The sequence below is a fragment of the Pyrus communis genome, chromosome 9 (genome assembly GCF_041283825.1).
Source record: "Pyrus communis isolate YQ-2024b chromosome 9, ASM4128382v1, whole genome shotgun sequence".
In the NCBI taxonomy this organism is placed as follows: domain Eukaryota; kingdom Viridiplantae; phylum Streptophyta; class Magnoliopsida; order Rosales; family Rosaceae; genus Pyrus; species Pyrus communis.
In genome coordinates this window covers 3,502,870-3,528,858 of record NC_142573.1, presented here as the reverse complement: position 1 = coordinate 3,528,858, position 25,989 = coordinate 3,502,870, and the positions used below count along the sequence as shown (strand labels likewise).

General features: G+C 39.9%; 4 protein-coding genes and 1 pseudogene across 4 annotated transcripts; 4 read left to right on the top strand and 1 right to left on the bottom strand.

Annotated features, from left to right (window-relative positions):
• Positions 1-410: 410 nt before the first annotated feature.
• LOC137739536 (small ribosomal subunit protein uS9c) lies at positions 411-2,472 on the bottom strand. The gene is made up of 2 exons (XM_068479142.2): positions 2,007-2,472; positions 411-827 (listed from the first exon to the last, which is right to left on the bottom strand). Exons 1-2 carry the CDS (start codon positions 2,355-2,357, stop codon positions 540-542), a joined length of 639 nt encoding a protein of 212 aa, XP_068335243.2. The 5' UTR covers positions 2,358-2,472; the 3' UTR covers positions 411-539.
• A 969-nt stretch (positions 2,473-3,441) lies between these two features.
• On the top strand, positions 3,442-10,344 carry LOC137738760 (UDP-glycosyltransferase 83A1-like). The gene is made up of 2 exons (XM_068478235.2): positions 3,442-4,033; positions 9,360-10,344. The coding sequence occupies exons 1-2, from the start codon at positions 3,565-3,567 to the stop codon at positions 10,241-10,243; spliced, it is 1,353 nt and encodes a 450-aa protein (XP_068334336.2). The 5' UTR covers positions 3,442-3,564; the 3' UTR covers positions 10,244-10,344.
• Positions 10,345-12,712: 2,368 nt separating this feature from the next.
• Positions 12,713-15,029, top strand: LOC137740385 (UDP-glycosyltransferase 83A1-like). The gene is made up of 2 exons (XM_068480261.2): positions 12,713-13,337; positions 13,923-15,029. Exons 1-2 carry the CDS (start codon positions 12,851-12,853, stop codon positions 14,804-14,806), a joined length of 1,371 nt encoding a protein of 456 aa, XP_068336362.2. The 5' UTR covers positions 12,713-12,850; the 3' UTR covers positions 14,807-15,029.
• An 803-nt stretch (positions 15,030-15,832) lies between these two features.
• On the top strand, positions 15,833-18,077 carry LOC137740990 (UDP-glycosyltransferase 83A1). The gene is made up of 2 exons (XM_068480799.2): positions 15,833-16,556; positions 17,083-18,077. The coding sequence occupies exons 1-2, from the start codon at positions 16,067-16,069 to the stop codon at positions 17,958-17,960; spliced, it is 1,368 nt and encodes a 455-aa protein (XP_068336900.2). The 5' UTR covers positions 15,833-16,066; the 3' UTR covers positions 17,961-18,077.
• A 2,747-nt stretch (positions 18,078-20,824) lies between these two features.
• On the top strand, positions 20,825-23,244 carry LOC137739808 (UDP-glycosyltransferase 83A1-like; annotated as a pseudogene).
• The last annotated feature ends 2,745 nt before the right edge of the window (positions 23,245-25,989 follow it).

Sequence of the window (25,989 nt, the reverse complement as noted above, 5' to 3'; positions counted from 1 at the left end):
TTTTTCACTAGCTAATTTGGTGTATAATGTAGTCGCCAAGTCATGATGGTAACTATTAACTAGAGAAGTAATAACAAGTCTTACATGGTAGCAAGGTTACACTTGTGTATAGAGTGAAATGCACCCCAAGTAATTACCAGGGAAGTTGTCTGAAACAATCCGGCTGGTTATGGCCGGGAAACTCGAGGAGTCTATCGAGCAGATTAATGGATCAAATGGGGATCAGTTCGCTTGCGTTCTTGCTGATCCGAGTCTTGGATGGGGTCGGAAATTGCAGAGAAAAAAGGCTTCCAGCGAGCGAGCTACCTTCTGCCCGGTACTTGGATTTATGCCCGATAACTCAGAGGATCATATGATATAACACTAGAAAGTTAGATATGTCTAGTAATCATGGTAAGGGAAGAAACAAATTAAGTAATCAAATCCAAATTCCTTGCTTTAAATCTACATTTACATTTCGAAATGAAACCCGTTCGTATAGTGCACAAGAAATTTGTATGGCTTGCGATGTTCACAGCATAGAAAAAGGAAGGACAAGTCTAACGCTTTGAAAACTGAGGGGCTTTGCGAGCTTTCTTGAGACCAGGCTTCTTCCTTTCAACTACTCTGGCGTCTCTAGTCAGCAGCCCTTCCTTTCTGAGAGGTCTTCTATGGTCTTCGCTGACCTTTAGCAAAGCTCGAGCAATGCCAAGGGAAATCGCCTGCGCCTGACCAGAAAGGCCACCGCCATGAGCCTTCACAAACACGTCGTATCCACTTTCATATCCTAAAGTAACCAACGGTACTCTTACGTACTGTAGCCACAACGGGTTGCCTTGCAGATATTCCTACACAAAGTTAAATACAGAATCATAAGCGTTTTGTTAATATTGTCTGCAAATAAACAAAATTCCCTAACGAGTAACTTTGGTGCTTGTACTCCAACTACTGCTATACTTGTTCCATGACCATGATATTCATGACAGACGAGACACATATTCGTAGACCCGGCGATATAAAAAAAGAAAGCATTGTTCAAGGAGTTGCTGATGCTGAAAGCTGTAAAGGAATGGGACCATAAGAAATATCACAGTAGTTGGCAACGATGAACGAAACCATTAACACAAGTCATCGCAGTCCACTCAGAATTATATCTTGAAACAGATTACAGATCAAAATTCTTATAAGATTAGATGAACTAATTAGCCACTACACTTTAATCTTCATCATAAATACAAGTCTAAAATCATGACAAATATATCCACAGAATAACGTATGAATTCAAAACATTGAGGAGACTAGTCAGGCATTTCGTACAAGGCAAATATGGGTTCAAAATAATGGGCAGAGGTACACAAAAGTTACATTGAAGACGAATAGGCCTCATAGAGACTACTAGTTTAACAGCACCAACAGTTTCAGACATACAATTGTCTAGAAAAAAGTTAAAATCACTAGCCGCTTCGAGCAAAAAAATGAAAAGAACAGAACGAACAAAGTAAAACATAAAGAACTAAGAACATCACAGCAAATAAATTAAGAACATCCCCACAACCGCATTTTCTACCGTAAAATTATTGGGGGCATTGTCCGATGAGGGATAATTGCAGGATGTGAATAGCCGGCGAAAATCAACCAATCAACCAGCAGACCGCAGGCTTGCCACTCACATCCCGCAACATTCCTCACGTCCTCTGGCATTCAACATTTATATTACTTGTGCATAGATTCAGCGAAAAATGCATAAAGTAAATAAAAGTAAACGTCTTTGGCTGCCCAAAGAAGCACACTTTGAGCATGACATTGCATGACCACAGAGAGATATCAGCTGAAAAATGCATCAAACATCATACAAGCCATTATTCAAAAATCAACTACATTTTCGAATAAATAAATAAATTATGTAGCTAACAGAAAGGCAAAACAGGATGAACATGGAAATCCCAAATTCCCAATTCGAAACCCTAACTACTTGTGGAAACAGAGAGAGAGAGAGAGAGAGAGAGAGAGAGAGAGAGAGAGGAGACCTTGGCGTCGCGATAGTTGATGATGACTTTGCCGGTGCCCTCCTGGAGTACAACACGAGCAATCGCGCACTTCCGGCGACCAGTCCCGATGATTGTCTGAGCTGCAAAACCGCCGGGAAGCCTCGATTTCACGTATTTCTTGAGGTTTTCAGTCTCCAGCACTTCTGTAGGAGGAGCCGCCGCGACGGAAGCCACCACCAGACGAGGGGAAGGTGTGGCGGTTCCGCACACTTTCGAAAAAGTCACTGATTTGGAGCCGGGAAACGAGGCAATGCTAGGCTTCTGAGCTACGTGGGAGGAAAATGAGAGAGAAGAGAGGGACGATGTGAGAGCTGTTATGGAGACCGCCATTTTTTCCCTAGGGTTTCTGCGGATTTGGATTTTGCCGCCAGCACCGAGCAGCTGGTGGGCGGATGATGAAGATGAAAGGGGATAACGTTCGGAAAATGGGGGGATTGAGAGGATAACGAAAGTTTGGGTTTTTATTATTTGGTAAAATTGCACGAGTAGCAACTGGACTATTTGGCTATTCGAATTGCAACCCCAGGATAAAACAGGATTTAACAATGTCAGTCAAAGTAAAATTAAGTGTTAATTACAAATATTCCCCTGAGTTTTTGCGATTATTTTTATTTGGTCCTTCACAATGTTTTGTCAGGAAAAATTTGAAATAGTCCCCAAACTTTTAACATTGTAGCATGTTTTTCCCTCTGCAGTTAAATCCGAATTTTCCATGTAATATTGAGATTAATTTAACTGCTATCATTTGAATAAAAATAAACGAGAATAGATTCTTTCATATCACTATTTAAACATGTGATAATCGTTTATTAGATAAATTCTACATTTTTTAAACATGTGACAAACATTTATTGAACTGTGACACTACTCAGATTAAATTTGATTGCACGAGAGAATTTCTCGTAGGTGCAAGTTTGCTCAAGTTTCGAGTACAACAACACAGTTATCATCGACCTAAGGTTTGAGCATTATTCTAACCGGTAACTAATGAGTGAGTGTAAAATGGATCATTTAAGAGGATGCACAACTGAACAAAAAAGAAAAGATGGTGACATGTGGTAACATTTTTTCCTATCGTTTGTAAAATGAATCCGACAAAGCGATATTCTAAATTATTTTAATTTACAAGGAATGAGATTCGAACCTGAGTATAAGGGATGGCCAACCCTAGTCAATCGGCCTAAGCGACGTTTGCTTGGAAAATGAAATGCAGTTCCATCAATGTCAAGACAAGAACATAAAACAAAGGCGTGACGGTAACCAAAGCCGTTCGCCGAAAGCATCATCAAGAAAACAAAAGAATGAACTAAAACAGGCATGAACTCAACAACAAATGCACGCATAAATATATAATGGAAAGAGACACAAAAAGGTTGATTCCCCAACTCCGAATTCAGATAAAACCAATGCCCTTGGACAAAACCTACAGTAATTCCATGCCTCAAATGCCTCCCATATAAGATATGTGAAGAAACTGCATGAGAAAACATCTAGGAATCGATAAGAAAAGAGAAAAAAAAAAAAACAAGAGCAAAAAATGAGCAGGCCACATATCGTAGCGATTCCTTATCCGGCGCAAGGGCACGTAATTCCCTTGATGGAGTTGTCGCAAAGCTTAGCGAACCATGGCATCAAGGTCAGTTTTGTGAACACGGAGTATAACCACAAGCGAATACTGAAGGCCTTGGCTGGTGAGAGTCTTATTGATCTAGTTTCGCTTCCAGATGGGTTAGAACCGTGGGAGGACAAGAGCGAGCTAGAGCAACTATCCGAAGCAATGAAATGGATCATGCCAGAGAAGTTGGAGGAGCTCATAGAGAAGATCAACGGAGGGGAAGACGAAAATGTCACTTGTGTCATGGCTGATCATCATATTTTCTGGGCCCTGGAAGTAGCAGAGAAGATGAACATCAAGGCAGTTGCGTTTTGGCCTGCGGCAACTGCATCGTTGGCGTTGGTTCTCAGTGTACCAAAGTACATTGATGAAGGAATCGTTGACAACGATGGTAAGATCTCTGTTAGACAAATAAGGAATATGGTTGGAGTCCTTGTGTAATTGTATATAATATTATTATTGGAAGAATAAGCCGTCCTACAGCCGTCAAGCCGTCCTACCTTGTCCTACCTACACACTAGCCGTCCTACAGCCGTCAAGCCGTCCTACCTTGTCCTACCTACACACTAGGACGGCTACCTTGTCCTCTACAGCCGTCCTACCTACACACTAGGACGGCTACCTTGTCCTACCTACACACTTGTATCATGTATATATATCCTTGTAATCTTGTAGAGAAACACAATGAGAAAAAAAGTATTCTCTTCCATTTCTCTTCCATTTCTCCACATTCACATATCAATAACAAATATATTTTTTAGCCTACATACCTTTTTCTACATGGTATACAGAGCAGGTTTATAACCCTAGCCCTAATTTTTTTTTTTCGGCAGCTTTCTCTACCGTTTCCATGGCTGACTCTTCTTCTTCCGATGATGTTTTTTCCGTTCATCATTCCGACCACCCGAATCTTGTCCTTGTATCCAAGAAGTTGAATGGTGATAACTACACATCCTGGGCCCGTGGCATGCAGCTTTCCTTGAGTGCCAAGAATAAACTTGGTTTCATCACTGGCGATATCCAAGAACCTTCTTCCTCCGACGACTCTGATGCTCACGCGGCTTGGCGTCGTTGCAATGACATGATTCTCTCTTGGCTTCTGCATTCCTTGGAACCTGACCTTCAAGAATCTGTGCTTTTTTCCACCTCTGTCCAAGCTGTATGGGATGATCTTCGCGAACGCTTCTCTCAGAGTAATGCTCCACGCATCTTCCAACTCAATCGGGAACTTGCTACAATTTCTCAAGGTTCTTCTTCTATCTCCGCCTATTTTACTCGCCTGAAAGCTCTCTGGGATGAGCTTGCTTCTTATAATGATGGTTGCACGTGCTCTTGCAACGCCAAGCATGACCGTCAACAACTCATGCAATTTTTAATGGGCCTCAACGAATCCTTTGCTGCTGTTCGTGACCAGATTCTTTTAATGAATCCCCTTCCCACTGTTCGTCAGGCCTGTTCCTCGGTGTCTCAAGCTGAAAAACAACGCTCCCTGGGCGTCCTCCGCTCTGTCGATCAACCTGCTGCCATGGTTGTTCGTGGCCCGTCCCGTCCCTCCTCTGCTCGTCCTCCCCTCCACTGCACCTACTGCAATTTTGATTATCATACCCGAGACACCTGCCATAAACTTCATGGCTATCCCGTTGGCCATCCCCTCCATGGCCAACCGTGGCGACCACCGCGCCGTGCCACTGCTTCCAGTTCTTCCCGCAGCCATGCACCTTCCAGTCCTCCCCGGCAGCCACGGTTTTCTGCTTCCCGGCCCCATAATTTCACCCAGGCCCATCACGTGCAAGGCACCCAGGCCCCCGCCTCCTCTTCTACTCCAGCGACCCACCAAGTGCACGGGGCCCAGCCCACTTTGCATGACTTGCAGCTTGCCATGCCTGACCTCTCTACCGAGCAGCACTCCCGTGTTCTAGCTGCTCTACGTGACACCACCACCCCTCCTCAGGCCAATGCCGTGCTCACTACTGATTTTGCCCAGGGTTTGTTACCTGTCACCTCTCGTCATGGTCAATGGATTCTTGACAGTGGTGCTACTGATCATATTACTTCTTCCGCTTCATGTTTGGTTAATCGTTCTCCTTCACATTTGCCGCCTGTTTCTTTGCCTAGTGGTGCTTCCGCTCCCATTACTTTTACCGGCACTCTTCCTTTAAATTCATCAGTTACTTTGAAGGATGTTTTATGTGTCCCTAATTTCCGAGTGGACCTTTTATCGGTTGGTAAACTTACAGATAGATTATCGTGTTCCATAACCTTCTTTCCTTCTTGGTGTGTTTTGCAGGACTTGGTTTCGAAGGCGATGATTGGTGTGGGTAAGCGACGTGGCGATCTGTATTACCTTATGGCCCTTACCTCTTCTCTCCCCACCCGTCAACCTCTCTGCAACATCATTACCATCCCCTCCTCCCTCTGGCATAGGCGTCTAGGTCACCCCTCCTCCACTCGTTTGCAAGCTTTAGCATCTAGCTCTCTTAATTGTACTTTTGATTCTAGTCATATTTGTGATGTTTGTCCGTTGGCAAAACAAACTCGTCAACCTTTTCTTTTGAGTTCAATTTCATCAACTTTCCCTTTTGCTTTAATTCATTGTGATATTTGGGGCCCGAATCGTCAATCTTCTCTTTCTGGTGCTCATTATTTCTTAACCATTGTGGATGATTTTTCTCGCTTTACGTGGGTCTTCCTCATGAAACATAAATCCGACACTCAACAATTAATTAAGGATTTTTTTGCTTATGTCACTACCCAATTCCGCACTACCATCCAATGCATTCGTACTGACAATGGTGGTGAATTTTTATCTCTTCGTAGTTTTTTCTCTGATCATGGGGTGCTTTTACAAACTTCTTGTGTTTATACCCCCCAACAAAATGGCATTGTTGAAAGAAAACATCGTCATCTTCTTGAAACCGCTCGCGCCCTTCGTTTTCAATCCCATCTTCCTATCAAGTTTTGGGGGGAATGTGTTCTTACCGCTACTTATCTCATCAATCGTCTCCCTACCCGTCTTCTCCATCATAAATCCCCATTTGAGGTTCTCTTTTCGAAAACCCCATCTTATGACCACTTCCGCGTCTTTGGTTGTCTGGCATATGCCACCTCTGTCACTCCCACCACCAAATTTTCCCCTCGGGCTCATCGTTGCATTTTTCTTGGTTATCCTCATGGACAAAAGGCCTATACCCTTTACGATCTCGACAATCACCGCATTTTCACTAGTCGAGACGTCATCTTTCACGAAACTACTTTCCCTTATGCCGTTTCTCACCCTCCTATCCCATCCTCTTCGCCTACCCTACCCATCCCACCCCCTCTGGACTTTACATATAACCCACCCCTTCCTGCCCCGACGCCTCACCCTCCTCCACATTCCTCCCCTTCCACGCCTCCCACAGATTCCCTTGCTGCCCCATTACCCGTTCCTCCCCTTCCCCGCACCTCTTCCCGTGCCCATAAACCTCCATCCTATTTAAAAGAATACGTTTGCTCGCAGGTGATTCTGCCATCCCACCCATCTTCGACTTCGCAACCCGGTTCTACACAAGGTACGCGATATCCACTTTGTAATTTTCTCTCTTATCACCGTTACTCTCCCAGGCATTTTTCTTACATTAACTCTGTCAGTTGGACTGTGGAGCCTTCCTCCTTTGCCGAGGCTGCCACTGACCCCAATTGGCAACGTGCTATGACTGAGGAGCTTCAAGCTTTACATGCTAATGGTACTTGGACTTTAACTTCCTTGCCCCCTGGCAAAATTCTCATTGGTTGTAAGTGGGTGTACAAACTCAAGCACAATTCCGACGGCTCTATTGACCGCTACAAAGCTCGTTTGGTTGCTAAAGGCTTCACTCAGGCTGAAGGTATTGATTATCATGACACTTTTTCTCCTACTGCTAAGATGATTACGGTGCGTTGTCTTCTTGCTCTTGCTGCTAGTCAGTCTTGGTCTCTTCATCAGCTTGATGTTAATAATGCTTTCTTACATGGTGACTTACATGAAGAAATCTATATGTTTCCTCCTCCTGGTCTTCGGCGACAGGGGGAGAATCTTGTGTGTCGCCTTCACAAGTCACTTTATGGTCTTAAGCAGGCTTCTCGCCAATGGTTTGCCAAATTCACTAGTGCCATCATTTCTGCCGGTTTTCAACAATCCAAAGCTGACTATTCATTGTTCACTAAAAAGTCTGGTATTTCTTTCACAGCTTTGCTCATTTATGTGGATGATATTGTGATTACAGGCAATGATGCTAGTGCCATTAATTCTCTGAAGTCTTTTCTCCGTGATCATTTTCGGATAAAAGACCTTGGTGATTTAAAATATTTTTTGGGTATTGAGGTTTCTCGTTCCAAACAAGGGATTTATATTTCTCAACGCAAGTATGCATTAGAGATTCTCAAGGACTATGGTTTTTTGGGAGCACGACCCATTGCTTTTCCTATGGATGACACAAAATTATCTGATAAAGGAGAACTTCTCAAGGATCCTGAAGTATCGACGATTAGTAGGTCGGTTAATATATCTCACTATCACTCGGCCAGATATCACCTATTCTGTGCATGTTCTAAGCCGTTTTATGCACGAGCCAAGGATATCTCATATGGATGCTGCGCTTCGTATTGTTCGTTATTTGAAGGCTACTCCAGGTCAAGGTTTATTATTTCGTTCTGACAACCAGACCAAGTTAACTGCGTTTTGTGATTCTGATTGGGCAGGTTGCCCTATCACTCGCCGTTCGACTACTGGGTATTGTGTATTCTTGGGCGGTTCTTTGATTTCTTGGCGGACGAAACGACAGAAAACTGTTTCGTTCTCTTCAGCAGAGGCGGAATATAGGGCCATGGCAGGTGCTTGTTGCGAGATAGTTTGGCTTCGTTTTTTGTTGAAGGATTTGAACATTCCTTTGGATGGTCCTTCCATTTTATTTTGTGATAATCAAGCAGCGTTACATATAGCTGCCAATCCTGTTTTTCATGAACGAACTCGTCACATTGAGATGGATTGTCACTTTATACGAGATAAGATTGTAGATGGCACAATAGAGACCAAGCATGTGGGTACGGCACAACAGTTGGCAGACTTGTTTACCAAACCTCTTGGGAAAGAAAAGTTTTCGAGTATGTTACGCAAGTTGGGAGTTCTTGACATCCACTCTCCAACTTGAGGGGGAGTGTTAGACAAATAAGGAATATGGTTGGAGTCCTTGTGTAATTGTATATAATATTATTATTGGAAGAATAAGCCGTCCTACAGCCGTCAAGCCGTCCTACCTTGTCCTACCTACACACTAGCCGTCCTACAGCCGTCAAGTCGTCCTACAGCCGTCAAGCCGTCCTACCTTGTCCTACCTACACACTAGGACGGCTACCTTGTCCTCTACAGCCGTCCTACCTACACACTAGGACGGCTACCTTGTCCTACCTACACACTTGTATCATGTATATATATCCTTGTAATCTTGTAGAGAAACACAATGAGAAAAAAAGCATTCTCTTCCATTTCTCTTCCATTTCTCCACATTCACGTATCAATAACAAATATATTTTTTAGCCTACATACCTTTTTCTACAATCTCTGTCACAACTTTGCATTTTAAGCAGATCAAGTCGGTTTTAAGTTTTCATACTTCCGTAAGTAGCAATTCGTTCCGAAGATGGGGGAGCTTTTCGAGCAGATTATCGATTGATCTTTTTGTAACCATTTAATTTTTCAGGAACTGTACTGAAGAGCCAGAATGTTGACATGGGAACAAACATGCCCACCATGAAAACTAAAGACTTTGTGTGGGCATGCATAGGTGACTTTAACATGCAGAAAATGATATTTGATATGATGTTAAAAATCAACAGCAGCCGGAAACTGGCACAACGGGCTGTTTGCAACTCGGCGCATGACCTCGAACCGGAAGCATTCACCCTGATACCCGAGGTTTTGCCAATTGGCCCGCTCTTGGCAAGCAGCCGGCAAGGGAATTCGGCTGGGTACTTCTGGCCGCAGGACTCAACTTGCTTAGAGTGGCTGGACCAACAGCCACCCAGCTCAGTGATCTATGTTGCATTTGGCAGCTTCACAGTTTTCGATCCAACCCAATTCAAAGAATTGGCTTTGGCTCTCGAATTATCCGAGAGGCCATTCCTTTGGGTCGTGAGGTCAGATACCACTGACAGTACTTGTGATCCCTACCCGGAAGGATATCTAGAGCGTGTAGCCTCTCGCGGCCTGATGGTCAGTTGGGCGCCTCAACAGAAGGTCCTGGCTCATCCTTCGATTGCTTGCTTCGCAAGTCACTGCGGGTGGAACTCCACCCTTGAAGGCATAAGCAATGGAGTTCCTATATTGTGCTGGCCATACTTTGCCGACCAGTTCATCAATGAGAGCTACATTTGTGATGTTTGGAAGGCGGGACTGAAATTCGATAGGAACGAAAGCGGGCTTATCACGAAAGAAGAAATCAAGAACAAGGTGGAACAGCTGCTTGGTGTTGAAGAATTCAAAGAAAGAGCTTCCAAACTTATGGAATTTGCCATGACCAGTATCAAAGAAGGTGGCAAATCTAACAAGAATTTTAACAATTTTATTGAATGGCTCAAGTCATAGGCAATGTCAAATTTGAAGTTTATGGTGACTTAACAAATTCAAACGTCATATGAAAAAATTTCGCCATCTCAATCTCAATCAACCAATTTACCAGGTTTACATCTTCAACTCTTTCAATACTTCCACAAAGAATGCAAGGTTGTTCCATCACAGGGTGGCACAATGGTTGAGATAAATCCCTAATTCGTATTTCCATACGGCTCGTTTGAGTTCAATTATTGTTGCGAATATTCGCAACCTTAAAAAGGATAGATCATCGTGGCTTAGCCACAAGCTAATCCCCTTTTACAAAATAAAAAACTAGTGGATAAAAAATAAAACAATAACAATATACCCAATAGAAAAATGATATATGTTTAGAGCATTTTCCCGCCTCAATATGTGGGATCGCTATTAGTAACATCTCGACAACAACGTTGTATTGAAATGATTAAATACATTACTATTTTCCCAATAATGAAAATATACAATTATATTATTGCATAATTAGGGTTTATAGGTCGGATTAGCAGAGCCAATAGGAGGAAATCTCTACTAATTAATGAAATTTTTTTGTCAATCAAAAAAGGATGAAAAGACAATTTAGTCTTCTATCACACAAAAAAAAAATGATAAGCAATAATATAATTTCACAAATCCAAATTTTACTATTTTTTATTGAAGCCTGTCATGTTAAAATATCTCTAATATTTAAAATTAATAAATAAAAAAACCAAAAACAAAAACCTTCTACTCCTCCCACATTCTCTCTCTCTCTCTCTTCCTCTCTCCTTCTCATTTTCTAAAAAAATGTGTTCATACACACAAAGTATGTAGGCAAATGCTAGTGTGAATTAAATTAAAGAGTTCTGATCTTACCTGACTGGTAAGCATTTGTACCGCACATATTTCACGATCTTATCTATAACTAATAAGGACTCATATGACTTTCAGTAGAGTTTGTTGGTGTTAACTCAACTATGTACAATTACAGCCAATGTGGGCAGAGGTGGATGGACATTGGAAGTGTGGTGGTCCTAGGTTACGCACATGCCTTGCAAAAACACTTATTAGATTGCTTTGGCACATGTCAATATTTGACAAGTGCACAACTTGGTTCAGCTGACGACAAAAAATCAACCAAATGTTCAACGAAACACCTCCGTGAACAAACTGAGTTTTTTTTTTTGCTCGCTTCGTAATATGTTTCTTTTTAAAAAAACTTGAACCTCAAACACTGAAATCTTAAGATTCAAGTCTTGAATCCGCCAGAATACAGATATCCAATTAGAGGGCAACCATACATACGAACCTGGAAAAAATGCATATTTTCTTGGAGCTATTAGAAAAAAGAGAAGCAATATTTTCTCCCAGCTTTAATAGCACGGACAAATACTGCTGATGAAGATGTGACACAGATAGTATGTGTATCTAGTCATAGTTGTGTATCTAAACCCTAAACCACAGATAGTGTGTGTGTATCTAGTCATAGTTGTGCATCTAAACGCTAAACCACAGATAGTGTGTCTATCTAGTCATAGTTGTGGAGGTATGGGGCCCTTTTTGAAATGTAAGATGATGGAAGTATCCCTCTTCTTGTTTTTAGTAAAGAAAGGACATGGAATTTTTAAAAATCATTTTGCACACTTTTGTAAGATAAAATATCAAACTAGCCACTCTCACTTTCTTAATTCTTAATGACTAAAAACCCTAGTTTTTTTTTTTTTTTGGACAAAGACTAAAACCCTAGTTAGTAGCTAGAACTAGCTTTAGTAGAATATGAACACTATCCACGAGAGTAATGCTATAGTTAACCGCTCACACATAACGACTGTTAATCTTTAACATAAGTGAATCATATAACATATTGACAATTGACAATCATCCTCATGCACATAAACAACTGTTGCGAGCACATATTCGCTCCCTCGCAAAAACTACTAAAATTTGGTCAATTAATTGCTACCAAAAAAGCAAACAAATGAACAAATAGACTTTGGTTAGGCTTTTTTTGTTTTTTGAGCTGGTCCTTTTTTGTTTGTTTATATTGTTTATGGGTCAGTAGTTTGTAAATTTGTGTTGTATGTTTAATAAAGGTTCCTGTCTTTAGTTGATCCTGAAAAGAAAAAAAAAGAAAAAAGGAAACAAACGAACAAGTTATAAATAGTATTAAAATTTCATCAAAATAAATACTAAAATATACTAAGAATATGATAAAAATATAAATTCGACTGCTAGCTGATAAAGATGTGATACAGATAATGTTTGTGTCTAGTCATGGTTGTGGAGGTATGGGGCCCTTTTTGAAATGAAAGATCATGCAAGTATCCTTCTTCTTGTTTTTTTAAGTAGTCAGTTTTTTAAACCGATACATCATTAAACATTCGATTAATTTAATGAACATTATTCTATGACTATTTATCTTATCTCATTAAAATAACCAGTGAATAAAGCATCAAACAAAACGACAAGATAACGAATCTAAGTAATGACTTGTAAAGTAAGATCAATTCAGTCAACAAGAAGCAATGGGTAGCTCCTCAACAGAACCCCCAAAGCTCCTCCCAGATTTGATCTGAACACACTAGAACTCTGAAAAAAAAGAAAAAGAAACAGAAAGCAAAGAGAATGAGCAGCCCACATATTTTAGCTGTTCCCGTTCCTGCACAAGGCCATGTAATTCCCATGATGGCGCTGTCACAATGCTTAGTGAATCATGGCTTCAAAGTCACATTTGTCAACACAGACTTCAATCACAACCGCGTCGCGAACGCCTTGCCCGATGATCAAAGTCATATGATGAAGGATCGTATCGATCTAGTTTCAATTCCGGATGGTTTGGAACCCGGGGAGGACAGGAAAGATCTAGGACTGTTAACGGAAGCAATGAGACGAGTCATGCCAGGGAAGTTGGAGGAGCTGATAGAGAAGATTAATGGAGGGGATGGTGAAAAAATCACTTATGTCATTGCCGATCAGGGTATCGGGTGGGCGCTTGAAGTTGCGGCGAAGATGAAAATCAAGGCGGTCGCCTTTTGGCCTGCGTCAGCTGCGGTCCTGGCCTTGAAATTTGCCATCCCCAAGTTAATTGATGAAGGAATCATTGACAATGATGGTGAGTGAGAACTCTGATATCCTCTTATCACTAACCTGCGAAATATTATGCAACCATGCTATGTAAATATTTTAGTTCAACTAAAGTTAAATTTGTTCAAGCTCACTCATTCGAAAAGTAAAATTTTGATTTGATACACACTTGGAATTTTTACTAGAAATTTAAGTGCTTCTTGAAGTCCAAAAAACGCTTCTACAGCCCAGAAGCACTTTTTAATTTTTAAGTCAATCATATTTGGAACTTAGAAATGCTTATGGTTGTTAGAAAATTATGCTAGAAGCAGTCCCATATAGGTCCGGCAGATATGCTCTGAATATGTAGGCCTAGTCCTTGCTAGTGACTATTTGAACTTGATCTAAATTTTTTGTTACTATTGTGAAACTTCGGATTCTGTTGCGCGTGTTGAGTCTCACATCGGTAATCTACTGATAGATATGGTTATGTAAACGATTGTCAGGAGCCTCGATTTGGTTAGTGACTAAATTAGGCTAATTAGTTCTGTGTTTAGCAATAGGCAATGCAACTCTTGAGTTCTCTCTGTATGTTTCAATTTTTCGTAATCATTCATACATTCACTTGTTACAGGAACCGTATTGAAAACACCGGCGATTCAGTTGGCACCAAACATGCCCGCCATAAAAACTGCGGACTTTATGTGGACGTGTATTGGTAATAAAACAACTCAGAAAATCATATTTCAATTTATGGTTAGAAGCATCAAGGCTGTGCAAGTGGCAGACTGGATTCTTTGCAACTCTGCATACGACCTCGAGCCTGCAACATTCACCTTTGCACCCGAGATTTTACCAATAGGTCCACTCTTGGCGAGCAGCCGGCTTGGGAATTCAGCAGGCAACTTCTGGCCGCAAGACTCAACTTGCTTACAATGGCTGGATCAACAGCTGCCCAGCTCAGTGATCTATGTTGCATTTGGAAGCTTCACGATTTTCAATCAAACACAATTCCTGGAGCTTGCTCTGGCTCTTGAATTATCCGAGAGGCCATTTCTCTGGGTTGTGAGGCCGGATATCACTGACACGACAAGTGATCCATACCCGGAAGGATATCAAGAGCGAGTAGCCTCTCGCGGTCGAATGGTGGGTTGGGCGCCTCAACAAAAGGTTCTGGCTCATCCGTCGATTGCTTGCTTCTTAAGCCACTGCGGTTGGAACTCTACCCTAGAAGGCCTAAGCAATGGGGTTCCTTTCTTGTGCTGGCCATACTTTGCAGACCAGTTCACTAACGAGAGCTACATTTGTGACGTTTGGAAGGTGGGATTGAAATTCGAAAAGAATGAAACGGGAATCGTCCCGAAAGAAGAAATCAAGAACAAGGTAGATCAACTGCTCGGTGACGAAATTTATACAGCAAGAGCTCGCAAACTCAAGGAAGTGGCCATCACTAATGTTGAAGAAGGCGGCCAATCTAACAAAATCTTAAAGAACTTTATTGAATGGATGAAATCATAGAGAAGTAATCTAAGACCGAAGCTTCACAGTTATAAGATACCATCTCAAACCAGGCCACATTCACGTTCTTAATTCTTAAATCCTAGCTAGTAGCTAGAGCTTTGGTAGAATACGGACACTTTTCAACGGAGAGTAATGCTACCATTAGCTGCTCAAACGTAATGATTGTTAGCAGTTGATATAAGTAAAAATAATGAATATGAAACTGGCAATAATTAAACGATTGTCGCTTGCACACGTCAACTACTAACATTCAGTCAACTAGTAGCTACCAAAAAATCACACATATGAATTGATGGGAATAGTACTTGTTGGAAATTATATATTATAATATTATTTTATAATATTTAATTTTTGTACGAATGAAAAATAAAAGTCAAGTGTTATAGTTGAATTCAAATTCATGAGTTGCATTGTTCGTTGGAACTTTAGGCAACAGTCACAATATCTCAAAATGGGTGGTTTGAGGTCTATATAAACTCAACCATCCCACTCGTCTAAATAATTAAGAGTAGAATTTTCTTCAAGGTCTTTTATTCTTTGTTAGTCAAATTTTGAGTCATGTCTTGAGAGTACGGAATATATGACGTTCGTCAAAGTTCGAAAATTGAAGTGTTTTGACTTCGGATTATTATTGTTGAATCCTGGGAGACGAACGCCCACCAAACTACAAGCACAAGAGTAGGGGAAAAATTTTGTCTTTAGGACATTGCATTTATGCAAATCTCAATCTCCAAGTTTGTTAGTTTTCCAACTTTCTCTCTAGTTGTATAATTAATCTCATATATAATTGATGTTGTGAATTTAATTATTATCATTGGAATTATATTGTTATTTTTACATATTTTCTAATATTGCTCCAAAAGTTATTTCTGCGAAAAACTTTGTTCCATGAATTTCTGAATAAAAATAAGAAACAAATATCAATTATTGATGCAGCGGGATTCCGTTCACCGTAGTTTGAGCGAGATCCTGCTTCACTGAAGCTAAAGCGAGATATGTATCAATTATTGATATTGTTTTGGATATGTGGTCGATATGGATCCCCCTCCAACGGCAGTGGAAAGGCTATAAAGTTTGTTGTATATACACACACACGTATGAAGAATAAAGCAATGAATGCAAGCAAAACAACAACATAATATATCCAAACAGTGAATATTAAAGTAAGACCCAGATCTCCTCCCATATTCGATCAATCAATCTGGTTAAGATAAGAACACTCTGAAAGTGGGGGAAAAAAGAAACACAGAAAAACCAATGAGCGGCCCTCATATTTTAGTTCTTCCTGCTCCTGCACAAGGCCATGTAATTCCCATGATGGAGTTGTCACAAAGCTTAGTGAATCATGGCTTCAAGGTCACATTTGTCAACACAGACTTCAATCACAACCGCGTCACGAGCGCCTTGCCTGATGATCAAAGTCATATAAGGGGGGATTGCATCGACCTAGTTTCAATTCCGGATGGCTTAGAACCGGGGCAGGACAGGAATGACATAGGAAAGTTATCTGAGGCAATGCAACGAGTCATGCCAGGGAAGTTGGAGGAGCTGATAGAGAAGATCAATAACCGAGGGGAAGGCGATAAAATCACTTGTGTCATTGCTGATCAGGTTATCGGGTGGGTTTTGGAAATTGCGGTGAAAATGAAAATCAAGGCGGCCGCCTTTTGGCCGGCATCAGCTGCAGTTTTAGCCTTGACGTTTAGCGTCCCCAAGTTAATTGATGAAGGAATCATTGACAATGATGGTAAGTGAGAACTGTGAGATCCTCTATCACTAACTTGTTATTCAACCATGTTATGTAAATATTTTTCTCCAACTAGTTCTAAATTAAGTTTGTTCAAGCTTACTCAATTTGAAAGATAAGATTTTGAAGTCCAAAAAGCGCTAAGATGACCTAAAAGCATTTTTTATCCAAACGTAATCAAAAGCGCTTTTAATTGTCAGAAAACTCTTTTAACTATGGCATAAGCAGTTTCAAACAGGTCTATCAGAGATGGACATAGACTTAGTCCTTGACTCCTTGCTAGTGACTACTTGATCATGGTCTAAATTTTTTGTTACTGTAGTGAAACTTCGGGTTGTGTGGCGTGTGTTGAGTCTCACATCGGTAAACTAATAGATTTGGGGTCTGTAAGTGATAGTCAAAGCCTCGATTAGTGACTAATCCTCTTGACAGTCGAAACCCCCATGATTTGTAATAGGAAATGCAACTCTTATTCTGTTTTTATGGTCATCTTTCCATAATCATTCATTTCATTCACTCATGGCAGGAACCATATTGAAAAACCAGGTGATTCAGTTGGCACCAAACATGCCCACCATGAAAACTGCAGACTTTGTCTGGGCATGTATTGGTAATAAAACCACTCAGGAAATCATGTTTCAGAACATGGTAAAATGCAACAAGGCTGTGCAAGTGGCGGACTGGCTTCTTTGCAACTCTGCGTATGATCTTGAGCCAGCAACATTCACCTTTGCACCCAAGATTCTACCAATAGGCCCGCTCTTGGCGAGCAGACGGCTTGGAAATTCAGCAGGCTACTTCTGGTCGCAAGACTCAACTTGCTTAGAGTGGCTGGATCAACAGCCACCCAACTCAGTGATCTATGTTGCATTTGGTAGCTTCACAGTTTTTAATCCAACCCAATTCAAAGAATTGGCTCTGGCTCTCGAATTATCGGAGAGGCCATTTCTCTGGGTCGTGAGGCCAGATATCACTGACACGAGTGATCCCTACCCGGAAGGATATCAAAAGCGAGTAGCCTCTCTCGGTCAGGTGGTGGGTTGGGCACCTCAACAGAAGGTTCTGGCTCATCCTTCGATTGCTTGCTTCCTAAGCCATTGCGGTTGGAACTCTACCCTAGAAGGCCTAAGCAATGGGGTTCCTTTCTTGTGCTGGCCATACTTTGCAGACCAGTTCACTAATGAGAGCTACATTTGTGACGTTTGGAAGGTGGGATTGAAATTCGAAAAGAATGAAACTGGCATCATCACAAAAGAAGAAATCAAGAACAAGTTGGAACAACTGCTCGGAGACAGAGATTTCAACGAAAGAGCTTTGAAACTGAAGGAATTGGCCATCGCCAATGTCGAAGGAGGCCAATCTAACAAGATCTTCAAGAATTTTGTTGAATGGATGAAATCATAGGGCATGTAAGCGGAAGAGGCAAAGAAGAAAATGTGCTAATCATCTGTTTTTAAGAATTAATATAAGTAGATTCCATTGATAAATCGATTTCATTTTATATATTTTATCCGATCATAATATATTTTTGTGATTATTTTAGCAGAATTTTGATACTTTACTTATATTTTCAATGTAGGACATGTGAATTTATTTTGGGCATAAGGTGATGAAATAATGGAATTTTTTTAATCATCTCAATTGAAACGGGTTCAGAAGTTTGTCAAGAAGGTTGTGTCAAAGTTTCAAAATTTTATCCCAAGACATCTGATCGTTGTGAATTAATTATGTGCCAACGTGCAGTGCTAGCAGGTTGAGTTGCAGGGCTTAATTGCGATTTTTGGGCTGGTTTGGATCAATATTGGTCTAGAAACGTGATTAATTACTAGCGGATGGAGATTCCCAATTAGATTTGGATTGTGGTTTTTTTGTTTCCTAGATTTTAGAAGACCTTATTTATGTAGGATTATGAATAAGGGGTTGTATATAAGCTTTCAACCATCCATTAGGGTTCTCTACGCGACATTGAGAGAACTCGTCAAAACTCTGGTGAATTGCAAACTTTAAACTACAAGGTGTTATCAATCTTTTTCTACTTAATAATATTTTCTTTGGTTTTTAATATGAGTATACATAATTAATTCCTTTTGCTCGGGCGAGGCCATAAGTCTTAGCATAAATATATGATTTATTAATTTGCTTATGATCAATGGATGCACACTTGCTTTGAATTATTAATCATAGTATTTAAACTATCTATTGATTTAGTGAGTGGTCACTATTAGGGTAATTAGACAAGCAATTTATGTTGGCACATCATCCTGAAGTTGAAGAGGGCTTCTTGTTATTAGTAATTGTTATTTCACTTAAGGTGAACATCACTCTCTTAAGGGTTGCATGGTTTTTCAAAAAGTTTTCACATAACTTAATAAGTCTTGCATGTTAATTATGTTTGATCTAAACACCACAGACGGATTGCGTATTGGATGTATGTTTTCGCTTGAACATCATGATGAAAATATGCATTAAGAAAACCTAACATTCAAGGCATTTATATGAAAATTCATAAGTAGTTGGTAAAATTTTATAGGATTGTTAATAACGCTAGTTGAACCCTAGTCTTTCCCATAAGTAATTTTCTTAAAATCTATTTTATTACTTTATGTTTTTGCAGATCTGTTTCCCTTAATTTAAAACTATTTCGTTTGTTATTTTCATATCTTAAATTTTACAAAATCTAAAATCTTTTCTAAAATCTGTTTTTAAACAATTAATTAATTAAGGATTAGTTTAAAGGGTATATTATCAATTTCCCCCCTGAACTTGTGACCATTAGCCAATTTCCTCCCTCAACTTTAATTTTGGCCAATTTCCCCCCTGAACTCTCATGATTAGTCAATTTCCCCCCTCAACTTTAATTTAGCCAATTTCCCCCCTCAACTCTTATAATTAGTCAATTTGCACCCTACTGTTAAATTTTTAATTTGATCATAATTAAACAAGTGTGTGTAAGAAACTAAATAAGATGTATGTTAATCATGTTCCTATATCTTTATCCTATTACAAATAGATTAAAATTTAGAATTTTACAATTTATCATAGATAGTATTATTAGTCATAATAAATCAGTATGGAGTAATTTTATTTGATTTTTGACTATACAAAATTGATAACAACAAGGATTGATGTGTAAATTTTTGTATGTGAATACAATTTTCTTTATAAAAGTGAAAGCTAAGTTCAAGTAAATTGCGGAGAATCGAGCTTTAGTAAAAAAATGGCTAGTCTATTCATAATTTTCGACTCCTTATTAAGAATAACCCATTTTATTGAAATAGGTTTGATCCATGAGTTTAGGATTATTATTTCTTTTTGTTATTATTTCTTCTTCTACATGCTTTAAACCTGATTCATAACTTTTTCTTATAATCAACCCATGTCACATACTAACTGTATTATGTTTTTGTACATTTTACCCTATATTATGCAGGTGAGTTTATGTTAATTTTAGTACTTTGTTGGAAGCTATTAGAAAGATTGAAAATTAAGAAAAGAATAGATGGAAAATTAAAAAAAAAAAAAAAAAATTAACAGTAGGGTGCAAATTGACTAATTTTGAGAGTTGAGGGGGGAAATTGGCCAAATTAAAGTTCAGGGGGGGAATTGACTAATTATGAGAGTTGAGGGGGGAAATTGGCCAAAATTAAAGTTCAGGGGGGAAATTGGCCAATGGTCACAAGTTCAGGGGGGGAATTGATAATATACCCTAGTTTAAACACAAAGTATTCACTCAATTCCTGTAAAGAACGACCTTGCATGAGCTTTCATACTATAGCTACCTTATACTATTGCAAATATTCTGTGTGATTTTAACCTTATTTGCACATGTACTAAAAATCATATCACCAATATTGAATAAGAAACTGGCAATTATTAGAGGATTGCCCCTTGCACACATCAACTACTAACATTTAGTCAACTCGTAGCTACCGAAAATTCACAAATGAACTGATGGGAATGATTATTTCTGCGAAACACTTTGTTCCTTGAATTATTGAATAAAAACAAGAAACAAATATAATTATTGGCACAGCGGGATTCCGTTGATATTTGTTGATAATAAGTTGGTATTTTTGTGGATATATTTTCGATATGGATCCCTCTCCAAATGCAGTGGATAAGGTTATGAAGTTTGCCGTATATACATATATATAAATATATATACACACACACGCATACAAAGAACAAGGTAATGAAATTGAAAGCAAACAAAACAACATAATAAATCCAAGCAGTGAATATTAAAACAAGACCAAAACACCAAAAGCAACAAACAGTGGCTCCTCAGGACCTCAACAGATGCTCCATATCGCCTCCCAGAGTCGGTCAATCGATCTGGTTAAGATTAGAACACTCTGAAAGTCGAAAAAAATAAGGAACACCAATGAGCAGCCCACACATTTTAGTTATTCCTGCTCCTGCACAAGGCCATGTAATTCCCATGATGGAGTTGTCACAGTGCTTAGTGAATCATGGTTTCTAGGTCACGTTTGTCAACACAGACTTCAATCACAACCGCGTCACGAAATCCTTGGGGGATGACCAAAGTCATATAAGGAGGGATTGCATCGATCTAGTTTCAATACCGGATGGCTTAGAACCGGGGTAGGATAGGAATGACCTAGGAAAGTTATCAGAAGCAGGGCAACGAGTCATGCCAGGGAAGTTAGAGGAGCTGACAGAGAATATTAATAACCGAGGGGAAGGCGATAAAATCACTTGTGTCATTGCTGATCAGACTATCGGGTGGGCTCTGGAAATTGCGGTGAAGATGAAAACCAAGGTGGTCCCCTTTTGGCCGGCATCTGCTGCAGTCTTGGCCTTGAAGTTTAGCATCCCCAAGTTAATTGATGAAGGAATATTTGACAATGATGGTAAGTGAGAAATGTGAGATCCTCTATCACTAACTTGTTATTCAACCGTGTTATGCAAATATTTTAGTCCAACTAGTTCAAATTAAGTTTGTTCAAGCTCACTCGTTTGATAGATAAGATTTTGAAGTCCCGAAAGAGCTAATATGACCTAAAAGTACTTTTTTACACAAAACGTAATCAGAAGTGCTTTTAGTTGTCAAAGAATGCTTTCAACTATGCCATAAGGAGTTTCAAACGGGTCTACCAGAGATGGATGTAGACTTAGGCCTGGTTTGGTACTGAGATGATTCTGAAAAAAGCTAGTATAAAAAAAAACTAGGAGTTATTTTTGTGTTTGGAAAACATTCAGCTTCAGTTTTTTTTCACAGTTTTGGGTGAAAAAAAGCCAAAAACAAGAAGTTGCAAAACCCAGCTTTGAAAAACCGGCTTTTTTTCACATCTATTTTACATAAAAGTTTACTAAACACTATAATACTGCTTTTTTTTTTTCAAAAGCACTTTTACAAAAAAGTTTACCAAACACTCTGCTGCTTTATTTCACAGCTGCTTATTTTCACAGCACGGCAAAAGCAGCTTTTTTTCAAAGCACAGCAATACCAAACCAGCCCTTAGTCCTTGACTCCTTGCTAGTGACTACTGGATCTTGATCTAAATTTTTTGTTACTGTCGTGAAATTTCGGATTCTATGGCGTGTATGTGTTGAGTCTCATATCGGTAACCTAATAGATCTAGTATATGTAAACGATAGTCGAAGCCTCGATTAGTGTCTAATCCTCTTGGCAGTTGAAACCCCCATGATTTGTAATAGGAATACAACTCTTATTCTGCTTTTATGGTCATCTTTCCATATCATTCATTTCATTCACTCATGGCAGGAACCATATTGAAAAACCAGGTGATTCACTTGGCACCAAACATGCCCACCATGAAAACTGAAGACTTTATCTGGGTATGTCTTGGTAATAAAACCACTCAGAAAATCATGTTTCAGTCCATGTTAAAATGCAACAAGGCTGTGCAAGTGGCAGACTGGCTTCTTTGCAACTCTGCGTATGATCTTGAGCCAGCAACATTCACCTTTGCACCCGAGATTCTACCAATAGGCCCGCTCTTGGCGAGCAGACGGCTTGGAAATTCAGCAGGCTACTTCTAGCCACAAGACTCAACTTGCTTAGAGTGGCTGGATCAACAACCACCCAACTCAGTGATCTATGTTGCATTTGGCAGCTTCACAATTTTTAAACCTACCCAAATCAAAGAATTGACTCTGGCTCTCGAATTCTCGGAGAGGTCATTTCTCTGGGTCGTGCGGCCGGATATCATTGACACGACGAGTGATCCCTAGCCGGAAGGATATCAAGAGCGAGTAGCCTCTCGCAGTCGGATGGTGGGTTGGGCACCTCAACAGAAGGTTTTGGCTCATCCTTTGATTGCTTGCCTAAGCCATTGCGGTTGGAACTCTACCCTAGAAGGCCTAAGCAATGGGGTTCCTTTCTTGTGTTGGCCATACTTTGCTGACTAGTTCACTAATGAGAGCTACATTTGATACGTTTGGAAGGTGGGAATGAAATTCGAAAAGAATGAAACTGGCATCATCACCAAAGAAGAAATTAAGAACAAGTTGGAACAACTGCTTGGAGACAAAGATTTCAACAAAAGAGCTTTGAAACTGAAGGAATTGGCCATCAGCAATGTCGAAGAAGGCGGCCAATCAAACAAGATCTTCAAGAATTTTGTTGAATGGATGAAATCATAGGGCATGCAAGTGGAAGAGGCAAAGAAGAAAATGTGCTAATCATCTGTTTTTAAGAATTAATATAAGATTCATGCTTCAGTTGATACAGTGATACAATAAAATTCAGAAATCTATTTATATCTTAATTATATCCGTGAATCGTGATCACGAAATTTAATCTCCACAGAATAAAATTCTACAATATTACATGAATGACAGCTCAAGGTGTACATGTGAGATCCCACATCGCCTAGGGGCGTGGATCATGTAAGCCTTATATGTATATTCTCATCTCTACCTAGCACGAGGCCTTTTGGGAGCTCACTGGCTTCGGATTCCATCGGAACTTCGAAGTGGAGCGAGTTCAGGCGAGAGCGGCCCTAGGAGTGGTGACACACCGGGAAGTTCTCGTGTGAGTTTCCAAAAACAAAATCGTGAGGGTGTGGTCGGGATCCAAAGCGGACAATATTGTGCTACAATGGAGTCGTGTCTGGGATGTGGTGGGGGCCTGGGTCGGGATGTGTCAATTTGGTATCAGAGCCAATCCCTAGCCGGAAGTGTGTCGACGAGGACGTCGAACCCCTAAGGAGGGTGGATTGTGAGATCCCACATCGCTCAGGGAGTGGATCTTGTAAGCCTTATATATATATATATATATATATATATATATATATATATATATATATATTCCCATCTCTACCTAGCACAAGGTCTTTTGGGAGCTCACTGGCTTCGGATGCTATCGGAACTCCGAAGTTAAGCGAGTTCGAGGGAGAGCGATCCTAGGATGGGTGACCCAAGGGAAGTTATCGTGTGAGTTCCCAGAAACAAGTGGATAATATTATGCTACGATGGAGTCGTGTCTGGGATGTGGTGGGGGCCCAGGCTAGGATATGACAGTGCATGCTTGTATTTGAATTGATTAAATACATAACTATTTGTTCAACATTGAAAATGTACAATTATATATAATTTAGGGTTTATAGGTCGGATTAGCAGAGCCGGTAGGATGAAATATGAATCAAATTAATTATGATCTTACCTGATAGGTAAGCATTTGTACCACGCATATTTCACGATATATATATAACTTGATGTAGAGTAGATGGATGAGTGGATTGAAAAGAAAATGAACTGAAAGTGAAAGGGACACATCAGGAATTTGCAGATTGACGTCCGAGTTCTGATTTAGACTCATGATACATTTTTGAAAGAGAACGACGTCACAGTTCAGATTTACCACTTTGGTTTGATATACGGTGAATTTTGACAATCCGAGACCGTTTAGGTTTCCAAAACTGCATTTTAATAATTTAAGACTTTTCGTGTGTCGCTTGATTAATCTCGTTTATTATCCTAAGGCCCTTGAGTTTTCCCATGGCACTGTGATTAGGTTATTTAAGCCGTTAGCTTCAAATGTAATCTCATCTTTCAATCAATAATCAAATACATGTTCTCAACCAAAATCTGATGGACTCAATAACTTGTTCTTCAAGAGCTTACGTTGAAATCCCTTGTTAGTTTCATGTTGCGTCATAACTAATTGAAAAAACTCCGTGATTCGATTTTTGGGTAGTAGAGTTTGTTTGTGCTCACTCAACTACAGTGACGGTCAACGCAAGTATCCAATTGGAGGGCAACCCCATATACGAACCTGAAAAAAAGAACAGAAAAAGAAACATACTTTATTGGAGCTTTTTGAAAAAGGAGAAGCAATATCTTCTAGTATGGACAAATGCCGCTGATGAAGATGTGACACAGATAATGTTTTTTGGGATGAAAGATCATGGGAGTATCTTCTTCTTTGTTTTCTTGTTTTAAATAAAGAAAGAACATGGAATTTGAAAAAAAATCATTTTGCACACTTTTGTAAGATACAATATCAAACTAGCCACTCTCACTTTAATGTACTTGTAAGTTCTCTTCCGTTTTGGTGAGAGCTTTTCTCTCTCTGTGAAAGAGTTTCTCTCCAACGTGTGAGAGTTTTCTTTAGTTCTCAAGCATGGTTCTTTAGTTTTTTTCTCACTTTTGTTGCTACCGATCCTAGCTATGGCTTGGGTTGGTGGCAGCCCCAGTCCCTCCTCCTTCTTTTTCCTTCGGCCTGTCTCCTATGTCCTTTCTGGATAGCTTGTATTTCCGACTTGGATCCCTGTGTAGATCTATCCGATCTTCCGCAACTCCCATTCTTAGTCATGTTCTCGATACCCAGTTCAAATGTGAAATTTCCTCTAGTGAAGTTTCAATTCTGCAAGGGAAGGTGTGCAGAACTTCGGTTCGGGTCTTTGTACTGCCACTTTCCGCCGCAACTGTTCCGATGGGACTGTTCTCCTCGGCGACTGAGCTTCAATTTGGAAGCTCCTTGGGTGACGACGCTACGACTAAAAGTGTGGAGTTTATCTGGATGACTTGGATTGTGTGCAAATTAGGGCAGTTTTGGCAACCTTGGGGATGGATGACTGATTTCCAAGGGGTTCCGACAGCTACTGTTTATGGATTCCAGTTGGGGATTTTTTGTTTTTGCTGGCTTGTTGTGTTAGGTTTTGTTTGGGCCGGGGCTTATGCCTTTTGTTTGGGTCTTTGGGGGAGGGATTTGTGTATATTATCGGCTTTGTGTATATTTTAGTTCTTTGAATGAAAGTTACTTTACCAAACAAAAAAAACAATTAGCCACTCTCACTTTCTTAATTCTTAAAAACCAAAACCCTAGTTAGTAGAATATGCAATATGCACACTTTTCAACTATCCGCTCACACATAGCGATTGTTAATCGTTGATGCAAGTGAATTTTATAACGTATTGACAACTGACAATCATTCATTTGCAT